Consider the following 17,810-nt stretch of genomic DNA (forward strand, 5'->3'; position numbering starts at 1 on the left):
GAGTCCGATTCTACAACATCGCATGACGAAAACAACGAGTCAACTGAGCCCACCTTTCACGACTCTCACGCCAACAACCAACGAAGAAAAGAGTTACCAATGAAGTTAGTTGGCCAAGAGATGCATGAAGATGTTGACTATAGAGACTCGATCAACAAGATCAAGCTTACACCCACTTCCCACTTTGCAAGCTCTTGGTCTTATTATGTTGAATGAACTAGTACTTGTTTCATGAAGTCCACTCGTCAAGAAATTTACAAAGAAGAGACGAGGCAATTCCTTGCCACGATTTCACTTGCCTTCCCTCGTGCACACTCACCTTTGGTGCGAGATGATGATATGCTCTCCTTCACAGTTCATGACAAGCACTATACCATCTCTATTCCACAAGTACTAGACGAAGCACTTAGATTTACATACCAAGATGCAATCGATTTTGGATCGGAAAAGTTTGATGTTGTGTGGCAACGAATTGGACAAGGTAGTTTCACTAGCGGGAAGACCAAAGCATCTGCACTATCACACGCGACCATTAGATGCATGTATAAGCTACTCGCCAACACCATCTTCGCCCGAACCGCCCAAAACTCAGTCCTTGGCGATGAACTTCTTGTCTTGAAGATACCATTAGTTGATTTTCCAAGTAGAGTTAACTATGCCGCGCTTCTAGCAAAACAGATGGTATAATCTAAAAACGACCTCATCAACGATGACGCTTCTCTAAGATTCGGTGAAGAACCTCCACACATTCCAGGTTACTCGGGCCTATCTTTACTTTTACCCATTTTTATATTATACTAAGATAGTATCCACGCTACACCGCGAATTATTTTTAATTTTGTTTTTATTTTAATTATCTTAAAGATGTTGTTTATATGTTGTTTGCAATAATAATAAAAAAAATCAAAGCATGTGTTGGTTGATTATCAATTTTGATTTTTTTATTTAACTCAAAAATATGATTTGTCAACATTAAAAAAAAATATAATATTTAAATAATAAAAACTCTAGGATCGCAAAATGTCAAAACTATACCATATAAATCTCATAATGAAATTCTCTAAAACATATTCCGCATATTCGAAATCACATCATAGTTATGCTTATGTAGCATTAAAACTACGAGTAAATAAAGATGAAGAAACATGTTTCATCTATCCGTTCCTAGTTTCAATCTCTTCATCAAAGAAACATTTTCATTATTCTTGCTCCATCGTAAATCATTTCGAACAAAGATATGTTCTTTACTCTTGTGGTCTTTTAGTCTACAGTTTAGTATTTGTAAAACTCTAACATCTCTTCTTCCAAAACAAAGATATGTACTTTACTCTAGTGGTCTTTTAGTCTGCATTTTAGTATTTGTAAAACTCTAACATCTCTTCTTCCAAATGATGAGTCTTGCCTACAATCACAAGTTAACCTCTGACTCTTTATCTTCCATCACAGCTTTTTCAGTCTCAGCATTGTGTCCATTTGTCTAAACCTCTGATTCTTTATCTTCTGTCACAGTTTTTTCATCATTTTTTTTTTAATCTCAGCATCTATCTCCATTTTCTTTTTCGTAACTTCTTGTGTTTCGTTATCTAGAGAATTCTCCTCCTCCTTTGCCACTTAAATGTTGAAACTCATTTCTCCTTTCCCATGTCAGTCCCAATTTCAAGAACACTCATACAAAGCTTCAGCTCCATCCAACCTCGTTTGTCAAACCAAACATTAAAATGTTATTATTTACTCCATACAAATGTCTCAAAACACACCGGTGGAAAACCACAACTAACCGTTAAAATCACAATCCCACCGTTGAAACTGTAGCCAGTAGTACCGTGAAGCTCCTCACCAAATCTCAGCTCGATCGGGTAAGTTTTGGACTACCAAACACTGTTCCAAGGAGACAACCTCGAATATGATTTCTAGGGTTTCTGGTTTGGGCAGTTCCAGTACCTTTTTGCTTAGGAACCAACCCACATAACTTCTTGAATATAACTCTGATCGGACTTCCGTCAGTTTCTACGAGCTCATGGCTTGATGGTAATCACGCAGGTATTTTTTTCTTTCTAATCCAATGTAACATCCAGCACCGACGAGCCTCCAAAGGTACCTCTCCAAACTGCTTTATTTTCTTATTCCTCTTTCTCGTTCTTCTCTTCTCCAGCTCCGATCTACTCCGACTTTGCTCTTCCACCACCATCGTGGCCTGCCACAGTCACAATAATGACTACCAGATCCACCACCTCCGCAACGTCTCCTTCTCCGTTGATTGTCATCATGTTCGCCGCTTCCCACCTCCATCTCTCGGCACCATCTTTTCTTCTTCCTTTTCTCTATTTTTTTACGATCTCTCTTGCTCTCCCATACTCTCTCATGGCTACCTCTCTTCTCCTCTCTCCTTCTTGTGGAGATGTTAGCGTTCAACACCAACTCTCTCTCTCTCCCTCCTTGTTGAACGAAGTCGGCGATACAATTAGTGTGTTTAACACACGATCACACAAACCCTTTTCGTTACACCGATGAAAATAACGTTGAATCTGCAGTGATGGTGATCCCATGGCTCTCTTTCTATCGATTGGATCAGAACCAACGACGAAAGCTAATTATAAAGAAGAAGAAATCAAATCATCCAGGAGAACAAATATGTGTCCACCTAGACAAAAAACTGATCTGTATTAATGTTTTAATTTGATAGGTTAGTGAATGATTATTATTGGAATAGAATGATGAACTGTATTAATTAAAATGTTTTTATTGGTTACCTGTTTTAATTGATGTGTCATCTCCAGAATGCTTCACAATGCTGAAGTGTCATGCTCTGGAGAGAAACATTCAACTTTTATTGTATTGATATATTTTCCCATCTTTTCTGGATTTGTTCACACTGGGAACAATGTGATTTAAGTCTAGGAGGATGTTATCCGTTTACTAACGTATTCTTTTTTCACTTGAATGTCTTTTTACCAAGTCAGTATAAAGTTTTGGTTTTATTGGAGTCAAAACTTTGTAGGAAACGATGACTATGATATGATGAAATTCGACCTTTATATGTTCTAACTCATCCCCTAAGTGACAAGTTTCGTAGAATTTGAAAAAAGAGCAGCCAATACCTAGAACCTCATCGTAGTGTTTACCATAAAAGTCAAGCTATATCAGAACTCGGTGTCTATGGTGCATACCTCAGGTACACAAGAGCAGAAAGAAGAAGAATTTGGTAATGTTTCAGTCATTCTCTACTTAACTTTGTGCCATAATCTTTGATTAAATGAAATGTGTAGGACCAAAGACAAGGTTATAGTAAACGAGCTGTTGGATATGGGCTATGCCCAATATGCCACTCGGCCCAACAAGATTCATTAATTACAATCTCGGCCCGACAAGATTGGGAGCAAGTCCACTAATTCCCGCAAAAGGGCAATCTCGGGAATTCACGACGAAAACCCTAGACATCTCTAGGTCAACAGTCCCCTATAAAAGGAGAAAGCATTTATTGGGATCACCATCCTGACCCGCGGACAATACCTACAAAGCAATACTTTGCATCGAAAACTGTTATTATCTTTCGTATAATTCGTTCCTATTTTCAGTTCGTCATTTTTAGCTTGCTAGTTCGCTTGTGAACTAACAAGCTCTATCCCGACTTGTTTTAAGTGACGATCTCACGTTTTCCCCGATTAATAAAAGAACTTGCTTGCTCTTTCCCACAAAATCTTTATTTGTTTAAGTTGTGCAATCCCCGGTACAAACAATTGGCGCCCACCGTGGGGCAAGAGTAAAGCGTTTCTTTTGACGAATCAAAACCGACGATCCTCACTTCTTCGAAGTCTCAAAAGTCATGACGAACCCCAGCGAAAACTTCAACGAAGCAACGGAGCAGCCAACGGGGCAGCGATAGGGGCAAACAAGAACACGAACTGTCCCCCTGCCGAGCTCCCTGCCGAGCTCCCTGCCGAGCTCCCTGCCAAACTCCTTGCCAAGCCCAACCAAAGGCTCCTTGCCGAGCCCAATCGAAGGCCCACTGCCGAGCACAATCTCTCTGCCGGCGCCCGATGCGCCCTCCGAGCCTCTCGTAGCTACACACGCCGAAGCCGGACCTGCCGCAGACCAGCTGGTTAGCAATGCCGCTGCTCTCCTCACCGCCACTCTCACCAACGCTACCACTCTCCCCAGCGCCACTCTCCCCAGCGCCACTCTCCCCTTACCTGTACAAAGAAACAGACTCGACGATATGATGCAGGTCATCCTCGGTCGTCTTGATGGCCAGGAAATATGAATAAACGAATGGCTCGAGGCCATCGCAGCCGCACAAGAGGCCTCGCAGAACCAAATCAGCAAGCTCCAACGAAGGAGGGGCGGGCGCCGAAACGACAGCAGTCCTGCCGGCGAGAACGAGAATCCTCCCCCAGCGCAGCCATCTGTGGAGGACCGATACGACGGCCACAGACGCTGCCCGACGTCCATTATCGTAGGATCCGTTGATCGATGCAGTAGAGAGGAGCCAAATGAGGAGCTGCGAGACGGCCAAGACCAAAGGAGCGGTAGCCCGCCGACTCCGACACTGCCGATCCAACAGCCCGAGGCCGATCTCAAGGATGAAACCATACGACGCCTAGAGGCGATGGTCCACGAACTCTCTTCCAGAGTCCATCGAGCCACGAGCTCTGCTCCCAACCTCGATCGAGTGCTCGAAGAAGTCCAGCGCTCACCATTTACGGCACGAATCTCCCACATTCAAGTCCGTTACGTAAACAAGTTTAAGTTCACCCCGTACAACGGATTAGACGATCCGAAACCATTTTTAACGTCAATGAGTTTTGCAATCAGCTGACGAAGAGTACAAAGCTGGCTGCTGCCAGCTATTCGTTGAGAATTTAGCCCATGAGGCTCTAGGGTGGTTCTCCCGGCTCCCGCCGAACTCGATAGGGAGCTATCACGAGTCAGTGACGAAGAGTACAAAGCTGGCTGCTGCCAGCTATTCGTTTAGAATTTAGCCCATGAGGCTCTAGGGTGGTTCTCTCGGCTCCGGCCGAACTCGATAGGGAGCTATCACGAGCTTACCACCGCTTTTCTCCAACATCACTCTACATTCATGATTCGAGGTTCGTCGAACGCCGATCTCTGGAACATGTTCCAGCGAAACGACGAATCTCTCCGAGACTTCATGGAGAGGTTTAAATGAATCGTCTCGAAGCTCTCGATTGCCAACGACACAGCAATATCAGCTCTCCGAAATGCTCTCGCTCACGGCTCCCGATTTAGGGAGGACATAATACTACACGAGCCTCTGACTCTGGATGACGCACTACAACGTGCTAACAGATACATAGAGTTAGACGAAGAGAAGGCATCAAGGACAAACCGTCCAGAACCCCCGGCCCCCAAATCGTCCAAAGGAAAAGAGAAGGCACAAGACGAGCATCACGAGCCTCTTCAACACTTTGACAAAGAATACGCCGATAAGTTGGACAAAGGAAAGAAAGTCCAAACGTTTGCAGTTAGTAATCAAGATCCCAAGGCATCTTCATCAAGGCCCTGGAATAACAAGTGGGTCCGAGACCCATCAGGAAAGGGTGGTAACAAATATTGCGAATACCACAAGCGAGCAGGACAATCAACAGAAGAGTTTCGCACCCTCCAACAAATATTGCTCGACAAATTTAAAGAGGGCCAAATTGACGTCGATCTCGAGTGGCGACAAATAGCTGTTCACAGGGATAACCATTTCTTCAATCCTGAGAACGAAAACCCAAGCAAGCAATATAACACCGCCCCCGCGCCATAACCGAGACCCGAAACCCTACCACCGCCCCCACCATCAACCTATAAAAGGAATCCCGAGCGAACTGAGGATGTGAACGCTCCGGCTCCACGCCGAAGAATAAACATGATCATGGGTGGTCTGGCGACTTGCCGAGACTCGGTCCGTTCTATCAAAGCTTATCGACGGGGACTAGAGGGCAAGCGAGGATGGTTAGCTCAAAGCATCCCACCTACTATGAACTCCGATCCAATCGTGTTCACAGAGGCCGACGCATCGGGTCTAACTGGGCCTCATAACGACCCACTGGTGGTCCAGATGGAGATCGGCGAAAGTATGGTTACCAAAATCTTGATCTACACAGGTAGTTCGGTAAACGTCATGACGGTGACGTGCTCATTCAAATGGAAATCGACCTGCGGACCACCGAGCACGATGTTCAACCTCTCACCGGATTCGACGGTGACACGGTGATGACGGAAGGCATGATCATGCTACCAGTTTATGTGGGTGGGACGATGCAGTGCATCAACTTTGCTATCATCAACAAGCCAATCGTATACAACGTCATCCTCGGCACTCCTTGGCTGCATAAGATGAAGGTCGTGGCGTTAACTTACCACCAGTGCGTAAAGTTCCCAACTCCTAGAGGAATATTTACACTACAAGGGGACCTGTTGGTAGCAAGAACCTGCTTCATCATTGAGCGACAACAACACCACGCCCGGACATTCACCGTTTCGGACTCAGCTGAGCGGCCAGATAGTCGTGTTCGCCCTAACTCTGAGTCAATCATCCAAGTAAACATCGACTCTTCCGACGCAACTCGATGCGTGGGAATCGGGGCCGACCTGCCACAACCAATCAAGGACGAGCTCGTAAAGTTCCTGTGCCAGAACGCAACAACCTTTGCATGGAACATGAGCAGTATGACCGGCATCGACCCCAACATAACCTGCCATGAGCTCAATGTGGACTTAAGCCGATAAAACAAAGGCGACGAAAGCTCGGTCTAGAGCGTAACGCCGCCGTTAACGAGGAAGTAAAAAAATTGCTCGAGGCTGGATCCATCCGTGAGGTTAAGTATCCCGACTGGCTGAGCAATCCAGTCGTGGTAAAGAAAAAGAACGACAAGTGGCGGGTGTGCGTCGATTTTACCGATCTCAACAAGGCGTGTCCAAAGGATAGCTTCCCCTACCGCAAATCGACCAACTAGTCGAGGCAACCGCGGGGAACGATCTTTTGTCGTTCATGGATGCGTACTCAGGATACAACCAGATTATGATGCACAAGAACGATCAGGAGAAAACGGCCTTCATCACCGATCAGGGAACTTACTGTTACAAGGTTATGCCATTTGGCCTAAAAAACGCTGGTGCAACCTATCAGCGCCTCGTTAACCGCATGTTTGCCGAGCAGCTCGGACGAACCATGGAAGTTTACATCGATGATATGCTGGTCAAGTCAACCCAAGCCGCTGATCATGTCGTGCATCTCGCTCAGTGTTTTGAAGTGCTAAACCGATACAATATGAAGCTGAACCCAGCCAAGTGCTCGTTCGGCGTGACTTCTGGAGAATTCTTAGGATACCTCGTCACGAAGAGAGGTATCGAAGCTAACCCGAAACAAATTTAGGCGCTTACCAACCTCCTATCTCCACGCAACACCCGAGAAGTTCAACGCCTCACCAGGCGGATCGCTGCTCTAAACAGATTTATTTCACGATCTACCGATAAGTGTCTACCATTCTACCAGTTGCTTCGTAGCAACAAGAAGTTCGAATGGGATGATAAGTGCGAGTCTGCTTTCCAAGAACTCAAGCACTACCTAGCTACTCCCCCTGTCCTAGCAAAGCCCGATCAGGGCAAAACTTTATATCTGTGCATCGCTGTCTCCGGCTAGGCGGTCAGTGGCGTACTAATCAAGGAGGACAGAGGAGAACAACACCCAATCTTCTATGTGAGTAAAAGCTTAGACGGAGCCGAGCTCCGATATCCCATGTTAGAAAAACTCGCTTACGCCGTAGTTATTTCCGCAAGGAAGCTTCGGCCGTATTTTCAATCCCACACTGTTGAAGTATTAACCAACCAACCCCTGCGAACCATTCTCCACAGCCCCAGTCAATCGGGCCGCCTGGCGAAATGGGCAGTGGAACTCAGCGAGTACGACATCAAATACAAAAACCGCACTTGTGCAAAGTCTCAGGTGCTCGTTGAGTTCTTGATCGAACTCCCTCCCGAGCTAGAATTTGGTTGTCCGCGAAAGGAGAAGTGGACACTGCACGTTGACGGCACATCCTCTCGACACGGCTCCGGGATCGGCATACACCTCGTTTCACCAACGGGTGAAGTACTCGAGCAATCGTTCCGGCTCGCCTTTCCCGCCTTGAACAACGAGGCCGAGTATGAAGCCATAATCGCCGGAATGCGATTGGCAAGTGGAATTGGGGTGAAAAAGATACAAGTCTTTTGTGACTCACAGCTGGTAACTCACCATTTTAGCGGCGACTACGAGGCAAAGAACGACCGCATGGATGCCTACCTCAGAGTCGTCCAAGACCTGTCCAACAACTTTGAGACATTCGAGCTGAACAAAATTCCCTGAAGTGACAACGCACCGGCCAACGCTCTGGCCGTCCTCGCATCCACCTCCGATCCCGACCTCCTGTCGAGAGCATCGATCGACCAAGCATCAATCTCCTCGCACACGTCGAGCCCAATATCCAAGATAAGAAAAAGAAAAAACAGATTATCGAACATGAGACTTTCAGCGATCAAGTCTCGAAAAAGCAAAGAACAGAGGACGGCACCCCCATACTCACGCTATTCGTCGTTGAACCATCGGCAAATGTACCACCGGTTGAGTTCTCGGCCGAGCAAGGATCCGCGACTATCAAAGAAGGACAAACTTAGTCATCTCAGGAACAATCGTCACCATCTCACGAAAAAGTTTCATCGTCACCATCTCACGAACAAGCGTCATCGTCGCACGAACAAGCTTCATCGTCGCACGCCCAACCCAATCCCGAACTTCACGAGCGACCACACGATTGGCAAGAAGAAATCCGTTGTTTTATCGCAGACGGTATCGTCCCCTCGGACAAGTGGGAGGCCCGGCGCCTTCGGACTTGCTGCGCGTATTACACACTTCTCGATGGCAACGTCTTCCGTTGGACAGCATCTGGTGCACTTTTGACTTGCGTCGGTCCCGAAGAAATCAATGATGTAATGAGAGAGGTTCACGAAGGTTCTGGCGGTAATCACTCCGGCGGTCGCGCGCTCGCACAACGCATACGCAATAATGGTCATTATTGGCCAACCATGAACGACGACTGCGAGAAATTCGTCGCTAGATGCGAGAAATGCCAGCGCCACGCTCCAATCATCCATGCGCCAACCGAACTGTTGAGAACGACCTCTCCACCATACACATTTATGAGATGGGAAATGGATATCGTTGGACCTCTCGCTGCGTCTCGTCAGAAGAAATACATTCTCATTGTGACGGATTATTTCACCAAATGGGTTGAAGTCGAAGCCTATGCAAAAATCGGAACAAACGAAGTCCAAAATTTTGTGTGGAAAAACATCATTTGCAGGCACGGAATTCCGTATGAGATTGTCACCGACAACGGCACGCAGTTCACTTCGCTCCAATTCGAAGGTTTTTGCGCGAAGTGGAGAATCCGTTTGAGCAAGTCGACCCCCCGCTATCCACAAGGCAACGGACAAGCCGAGGCGACCAATAAGACCATCATTGACGGACTAAAGAAACGACTCGAAGATAAGAAAGGTCTCTGGGCCGACGAGCTCGATGGCATTCTATGGTCACACCGAATTTTCCCGTGCCGATCAATAGGAAGGACACCGTTCTTCCTTGCGCATGGAATGGAAGCCCTTGCACAAGAGGAAATTGGTGTACCTACATTACGATGCTCAATGCTCGTTCACGATCCTACTCTCAATAGTAAGATGATGCTCGATACCCTCGACACTCTCGAAGAAGAACGCAACAAGGCACTTCTTCGAATTCAGAACTATCAACAGCAAACCGCTAAATATTACAACAAGAAGGTGAAGCCACGCCACTTTGACGAAGGCGATCTTGTCCTCCGAAAAGTCTTCGAGAACACTGCCGAGCTCAACGCAGGAAAAATGGGCCCTCATTGGGAGGGCCCTTACCTGATTTCCAAGGTCGTCACTCCCGGCGTCTACCAGCTGCTCGCCATGGACGGCACACCAATTCCTCGCTCATGAAATTCCGGCAATCTTAAACGTTATTACCATTAGAACGACCGTACTACCGAGCTATCAAAAAAAAACAAAAAAAAGAACGCTCGTACTACCGAGCTCTCCCTTTGTAATATGAACTACGAATGGCTTGATACCAAAAAATTAAAAACAAAAGTTTCAACCCATCAAAACACACGAGTCCGTCTTTGCGAGATATCCAGCTCTTACATCGACCCTCTGGCCAAGGGAACGATTTAAAATGCGTTCCTCATGGATGCAACGGTGAAATAATCCGCATAAATAAGCCGACCCAGATCGCATTCAGCTAGTAGGCGGTTAAGTTTGTATAAGCCAAGTTCTTACTTGCACTCTCTTGCCGATCTCGTGGCACACACAGGGTAAGCCGGACACCAGAGCCGCACCTAAAAGGTATGACGAGCTCATCTCGACTACCACCCTAAACATTTGTTATTCGATACACGTAATAGGATAAGCCAGGAGACGTCTTGCACCGTAAAGTACAACTCGATACCAAAGATAGGAAAACACAAAAACATTCTTATTCCATAATCCAAAAGAACACAAGGACAAGGCAACGAAAGCCAAATACGAAAGGCCACATTCGGCACAAAAAAACTAACAGAACAAACAAGTCTCAAGTGCAAACTCAGTCTTCAAATCCCAGATCGGCATCGGAGGGTTTATCAAACTCAAGCTCGCCGATCTTCACGTGCCAGAACTGGCACTCCCTCCGCATACTTTCTAGCGTGTCCATCGGAACATTCGCACCCCTAGCAACCATCTCCTCGAGATACGAGCGAATCCCCTCAGCACGGTTGCTTTCAACGAAGAAATGGTCCGTACACTCTAACTGAATAATGTAACGACGCAATATGTCAACCCGAGTCCGGCAAGCATCAAGCTCGGGTCGACCTTCGAAGGGCCTGCTCCCAATAGGCTTGAGATCGCCCGCTTCAAGGATGGGAATCTCCACCTCAGCCAATGACGCCTCACGACGAGAGCGCTCCTCTAACAAACGATCCCATCTCCATTTCGGAACCAAAAAACCCTCGTCGATCATAGTTTCAAGATATCCGATAATTCCGTCAACACGATGAAACCAGAAATGACGCTCGAACTTTCGACGCGTAGCGAAAATGTAAGCTCTCAACCTCTGGATCTGAGCATGATAAAACTCCATCTCGGAACGAACTACGTCATCGGACCTCACAGAGAGCCGCTCTCGCGCCCTCCTCAGCCATGCCGACCTCTTTGTCACAGGCATATGATCGATCTCAACTACTCTAAAATCAAGAGGAGAGGTTTATCTTAAAAACAAGAAAGGAGGATGATGAGAAATGAGCAACTTGAAATCAGAAGACAACACATAAAGCAGGTCCAGTCATAATGCAAAGGTTCAAAAAGAAAATACACCGCCTAAACGTCTCAAGATCCGCTACAAAACGGGAATAGGTTCTAATAGCACAACAAGACAAAAGCAAGTCACTGCTCGGCAGCAAACTGAGCGTCCGAGGCCGCAGGTGCCCCTGCCGTGACGACCTCCTCTCCTACGATCACAAGAACCTCCGCCGCCTGAAGATTCGTAGGAACGATCGCAGTCTCTGGAAGAGCCTCGAGGTCGCTGTCCAAAACGTTGGCGATATCGAAACCAAGGACCTTGTCCTCCCACATCTTCGCATCAGCCTCCAAGCCGAGCAAAGTCTTCGACGGAATGACCGTACCACCCTTCACCAGCTCATGAAGACAATCATAGGTGCCGGTCACCTGGCTCAAAGTCAGAAGAGACTCCTGCGCCGCTCTGTTGTCAATAATATGCTTCCTCATCCTCTCAGTACGAGACCTGTATCCAGCAACCTCGACATCAACGTCATGTCGCTCTGCTTGCAGCTGCTGCAACTGCGCCTTCTGAAATGCATGATAGACCTCGAACTGCTCGAGACGAGAGCGGGAAGCGTCAAGAGAAGCCTTGAGCTCGGCCACCTGCAACCCCCCGCTCTTTTTCAAGATCCTGACGAAGCTCCTCAGCCGATCTCCTCGACGGTTCAGAAGTACGAGAATCAGCAAGTTGCCTCTCCAGCTCGGCAATGCGACGCTCGTACGAGACGACCATGCGATTCACACCACCACCATCCTGAAATGCAAGAAATAAAGAATCAAGATAATTATTGGGAAAATTCAATCAAGAACATAAAAAGAATGCCAACCTGGAAGTGTTTTCGAGCCCACGACCGATACAACACGGGATCATAGAGAGAACCCACAGAGGGGAGCGGGTCGAAGAAGTCGCGAACCTTGCTAGCGAGCTCACCACATGCAGCAGCGTTGTTGATGAACAACTCGTCCTTCGTCTTGTAAGAAAAGGAGAACGAATCATCAATCTCAGTGGTGTCGCGCGGTATGCCATCCCTCCTAGATCTCTTGGACGACTCGGGCTCGGGAACAACCACCTCACCATGAGAAGCTCTCTTCCTCGATGGAGTAGGACGCCTAGAATCAGCGACAACGATCGCTAGGGCATCAGAAGCCTCGCCACATGACTTCTGCGCACGCGGAACGACAGCAGGAACCTTGGCAGCTCTTTTGTCAGCAAGGGTAGCGGCCACCTCCGCCAATCTCAAATCCCCTGCAACTCGCAGATCAGCACCTCCGCCGGCTGACGGGTCAACGACCTCGGTGTCGGCAGCACGCGAAGAAGACCCAGCATCAACGGCCTTCTTGAACGGATCGGCGTATCGAGGAAGACGAGTGTTAACTTTTTCCATCCCTAAGCGCGGTAGACCTAAAAAGGAAAACAAAAGTGTGACGACCCAATAACCAACAAGGAGAGCAACAATCGATTCAACAGAATAAGGAGGAAACTCACGAGATCTCTGAGTAATCGAAGGCCAATGGAGTGCCCCTAGTGTTCGGATCTGTCTGAGATTATAAAAAAAAACCTGGAGGATTAGCGCGCAAGCGGACGACAGGCTCTGCAAACACCAACAAAAATAAAGAAAGGGTCAGAAACCAGTCAAATAGCAATCAAACAAGTATGAGTGAGAAACTATGAAGCTACCGGGAAACATATTCCACTCAGTAGCACAAAACACATCGAGATCATCAAACGAAATCTCGTCCCGCTTGACAAAGAAAAAATAACGTTGCCAACGACGAATCTTTTTCTCAGCCCCGACGATTATCTGATGACCTGATTTAGCACTGGTGTAGAAATATCCCGGACTACCTCTAACTTTTGTGAACTTGGTGGCTTCCTCCAGAAAATGCACGTCAACCTCTACACCACAGTTCGTACCAAGTATCACCAAACCAACCGCATTACGGATACCTCCCACAGAAAGCTGAGAAATGGCAATCCTACGCCTCGCACAATAACTTATCAAAAAATTCGGCAAAGGGAACAAAAGACCGCATTCAGTAAAGTAATGCTCAAAAAGCGCAATGAAACATGTCGGAGGCGTCCAAGGACGTTCGTGAGACTCAGGAACCCGGAAAACCAATCCCTCGGGCATCCTACACCACCGCGCCATCTCAGCAATAATATCCGATGTGCACAACGAAGGACCATGATCGGCCGAGCCGACTGAAAGATTGGCACCAATCGATGCAGCACTAAGACCCAAAACAGCCGAACGTGGACCAGTATCCTCGGCCAGGACAACGTCCATAGGACTCCCACCAGAACCACTGTCGCTATCTTCGCTGAACTCGAGAATATCAGCAAAATTGTAGTCGTTGGCCAAGCTATCAAAATCTCCACACTTTGCTCCAATACCGACACTAACATCATCAAAAACGTCTTTATAAGCCGCAAACTCTTCGGAAAAAGCACGCTGGATTCCCGCAAGAGTTTTACCACGCGTATACATTAGAACTCGGGAGCTCGTCGAAGGACGACCTTCTTATCTGCACGAAATGCCGACCTCGCGACCACCCACCATGAGATCGGCATCACCATCGTCAGAATCGACCTTGCAGGAAGTATCGACGAGATCGGAACCGACCTCAACCCGGCGACTAACTGCGCCGACCTCAGGAGCACCCATTCGCCAGTGACATCCTGCTCGCGAGACTGCCGATCTCACCAATTCGACGAGTGGTCGCAGTGCCCTTAACTATGTCGATCTCCGGTTCGTCTCCTATGCCGACCTCGGGCATGCCATCTTTGCCGACCTCGTTCATACCCCCTCGTCGATCTCTCTCGTTTGGAGTCCTATCGCCTGACGACCGAGAACCGAGACCTCCCACGCCGATCTCACCGACGCTAGGCCGAGCTACGAGATCTCTCATCCCGATCTGGCCGACAGATTGCCAACCTCCGAGATCTCTCGTCCCGATCTCGCCGACAGATTGCTGACCTCCGAGATCTCTCATCCCGATCTCACCGACGCTAGGCCGAGCTACGAGATCTCTCATCCCGATCTCGCCGACAGATTACCGACCTCCGAGATCTCTCATCCCGATCTCGCTGACGCTAGGCCGAGATCCGAGATCTCCCACGCCGAACTCACCGGATCCAGCCACTCTCAGCGGAAAAGCACCGACCACACCATTCAACCCGGAACCCTCACGATCCAATCCACCGATCTCCGCCGATCGACCAGACTCAAACGCTCCGCCTCTCTCAGCCGGATTCACGGAATCCATATGGCGCCGATCTCCGACCATCCCGTTGCCGACCTCGTTCTCGCTGCCGCCCTCGAAACCCAGCTCGATCTGATGACCTTCAAACCCGCTCAAGCCCGAGCCAGCACGGCAACCTCCATCTCTCCCTGTATCGGCATCGTGCCGATCCCGAACCGAACGGCCTCGCCGACCGCCGACCATCGGTGATCTCCCCATGAGAAGCTCGCTCGGCGGCGGCTGCTAGGTCTTCAAGGATATGTGACCAAACAAAGGGGAGAGAAAAATAGAGAGAGAAAGAAGTAAAAACATGAAAATAAAAGGATAGAGGGAGGAAATTACCTTTTTATGAAGTGGAGGAAGTGAAGAAAAAGGGAGAAGAGGAAGAACAAATAAATAAGTAAATAAAACGGAAATTTTACTGCAGAATCCGTCACCTCGATATGCAATCTGCTCTTTTTCGGGAAACTCATTGAATACCGCGCTTAGAGTAAAGACCGCTGGATATCCACGGTATCTCTCGAAGAACGAGCCTGGTGACTACAGAAGAATCGTTGTAGCAATTTTGTTCCATAGAAGCGACCCGAAACAATATGAGCCGAGCAGGCATATTACGGATAATTTAAGTACGTCCGCTGATCGCAGAAGGAATGCCACTCTCCGGACTAAGGGGGGGACTATTGTTGGATATGGGCTACGCCCAATATGCCATTCGGCCCAACAAGATTCATTAATTACAATCTCGGCCCGACAAGATTGGGAGCAAGTCCACTAATTCTCGCAAAAGGGCAATCTCAGGAATTCACGACAAAAACCCTAGACATCCCTAGGTCAACAGTCCCCTATAAAAGGAGAAAGCATTTATTGGCATCACCATTCTGACCCGCGGACAATACCTACAGAGCAATACTTTGCATCGAAAACTGTTATTGTCTTTCGTATAATTCGTTCCTATTTTCAGTTCGTCATTTTTAGCTTGCTAGTTCGCTTGTGAATTAACAAGCTCTATCCCGACTTATTTTAAGTGACGATCTCACGTTTTCCCCGATTAATAAAAGAACTTGCTTGCTCTTTCCCACAAAATCTTTATTTATTTAAGTTGTGCAATCCGCGGTACAAACACGAGCAGAGTGGTTATCTAATGCGCACCAAGATCTCAACATCAGATGAAGGCGGCGTTGCAGCTGGTTTTGGAGTTTTGGACAGCATTTATTTGAATTGAGATGGATCACACTCGCAATCATCCTGATAAATTCCTCTGCTGCTTTATTTCTTCTTATTCTTGCTTGTTGAAGATTTGTGTATTAATCCATGAAGATCAATAGGACCACAAAGCATACATAAACTTGCTTATTGTTAGTTAACTTATTTTAGAGCTGTCATGTAAGAGAAACGAATATAAATGAAAAAGATATAAAAACAGGGATCTGCAGCAAATCTCCAAAATGAAGGAAGAAACAAATCAAGACCCAAGAGGAGAAACTCGTAAGTGTCTTCTTTGTTGCTAGATAGATCAAACAGGGAAATAAAGGCAGAGAGAAGCAAATTAAGACGGGAGAAACCATCGAGCATCCTTGGGGTTCAAGTCGGAGAGGCTGGGGAATTGTGTTAGCTTTTTTTGTGTCAAGATTGAATACACAGATGCAGGGGCAGATGTCTGGGCAGGAAGGTTTCAGTTTACAGTTACGAAGACGGTCATGACGGGTGAAGTAGATGGAGTTTGGTTGGATATCGAGGGTATGGTCAGCAGGCACAGTGAAACCTAAATCCAGAAGGAGGGCCTCATTGCCTAAAGAATCTACCTCGACAGACAGGTTCGGGTTGTATATAAGCTCATCGGGATCTGGATTAGGATCCGTCTTGTAGAGGCGGAAGAACCTCTCCCGAGGTATTTCATCAGAGGTTGCCTCATAAGCGATGCTCTCGACCAACAAAACCTCTCCCGAGGTTGTAACAGCAATGTTATGACTAGAGATTGCTCCATCATCATATGTGGTTTCATCATCACTCGGAGGAGAAGCTGGATAAAATGGTAGTAATATGTAACTGTCGGGCACAACATCCTTGAAACCTTCTGGTACAGACAAATCCAGGATTCGAATGAATCGGCGTTTTGTGTAGACGTAAAGAGTATCACCCCGGAGTAAAATTCTATTGAATAAATATATGTTTCAAAACAAAAAAGTAAAACCATATAAAGAGTAAAATTCTCAAACAAATTTTTTTTCAACTATGCAACAAAAACAAAAAATATCACCAAAAACATACTCAGATTTTTTAAAACATACAGGTCCCATAGATTAATGTAGTTTCTTTTTTTTGTTAGTGTATATTAATTGTTTTTTTAATTTTAGTTCTCAACACATTACTTATATAGATTAGTTGCTTAAATTTTAAAATAACAAAGAAGCTTAAATCATGAAATACAGACTGATTTTTTCATTTTTTTTAATAAAAATTATCAAAATCAAAACAAGATATTAAAAATATAGTGTTTCCAAATTACATAAGTTAATGCTTTTTAAACTTAATCTGTATTAATAGAATTTATACAACAAAAAAATTTCAAAATACATTTGCTCATAAAATCAACTCACACAGTTGTCAAAAAAAAAAAAAAAAAAAAGACTCACAGAATCTGAATTTTATAATACTCATATTTTAATCAATTAGAATGCAAAGAACTTATTTTCGTCAATAGTATCAAAAACAGTTATTCATAACAATAATATTAGATTATAACATATGGTATTTGAATAACTAGAAATCCAATATCCTTACACATAATTTTAATCTTAATTTTATAAAACACAAAAAATATTTTACTAAAAAATCATAAATAATTATGATCAATCATAATATTAGTTTTCCTTAAATAATTATTTTGATCATTTGAAATTAATATAAAAATAATTATACACATAAAATTATTAAACCTCCGCTACTAAACAGTGCGCGTTACAATTTTTTTTGGCAAATTTTTTACAATTTATAATATTTTTTGCTAAAAAACTTCGTCTGATCAGAAATTAATTCAAAATTTGAGAGGATTTGACATTTATAATTTAATATAATTGGATGATTAAGAAATCGCCTAAATTCTCCATCTTAGGAGAGGTAATATATTGTTGTATCACACTAAACAAAATATATTTATACTTTACGGGTTAACTTATTTGATACTTATAAAT

The 17,810-nt window shown here is 45.7% G+C and overlaps 2 protein-coding genes across 2 annotated transcripts; one reads left to right on the top strand and one right to left on the bottom strand.

Annotated features, from left to right (window-relative positions):
* The first annotated feature begins 7,744 nt into the window (after positions 1-7,744).
* LOC147939947 (uncharacterized) lies at positions 7,745-8,350 on the top strand. The gene has a single exon (XM_087461092.1). The coding sequence runs from the start codon at positions 7,745-7,747 to the stop codon at positions 8,348-8,350; it is 606 nt and encodes a 201-aa protein (XP_087317218.1).
* A 3,131-nt stretch (positions 8,351-11,481) lies between these two features.
* On the bottom strand, positions 11,482-13,865 carry LOC147939948 (uncharacterized). The gene is made up of 5 exons (XM_087461093.1): positions 13,055-13,865; positions 12,936-12,968; positions 12,291-12,778; positions 11,987-12,130; positions 11,482-11,928 (listed from the first exon to the last, which is right to left on the bottom strand). The coding sequence occupies exons 1-5, from the start codon at positions 13,863-13,865 to the stop codon at positions 11,482-11,484; spliced, it is 1,923 nt and encodes a 640-aa protein (XP_087317219.1).
* Between the last annotated feature and the right edge of the window lie 3,945 nt (positions 13,866-17,810).

The sequence above is a fragment of the Camelina sativa genome, chromosome 8 (genome assembly GCF_030686135.1).
Source record: "Camelina sativa cultivar CO46 ecotype springtype chromosome 8, ASM3068613v1".
NCBI classification, from domain to species: domain Eukaryota; kingdom Viridiplantae; phylum Streptophyta; class Magnoliopsida; order Brassicales; family Brassicaceae; genus Camelina; species Camelina sativa.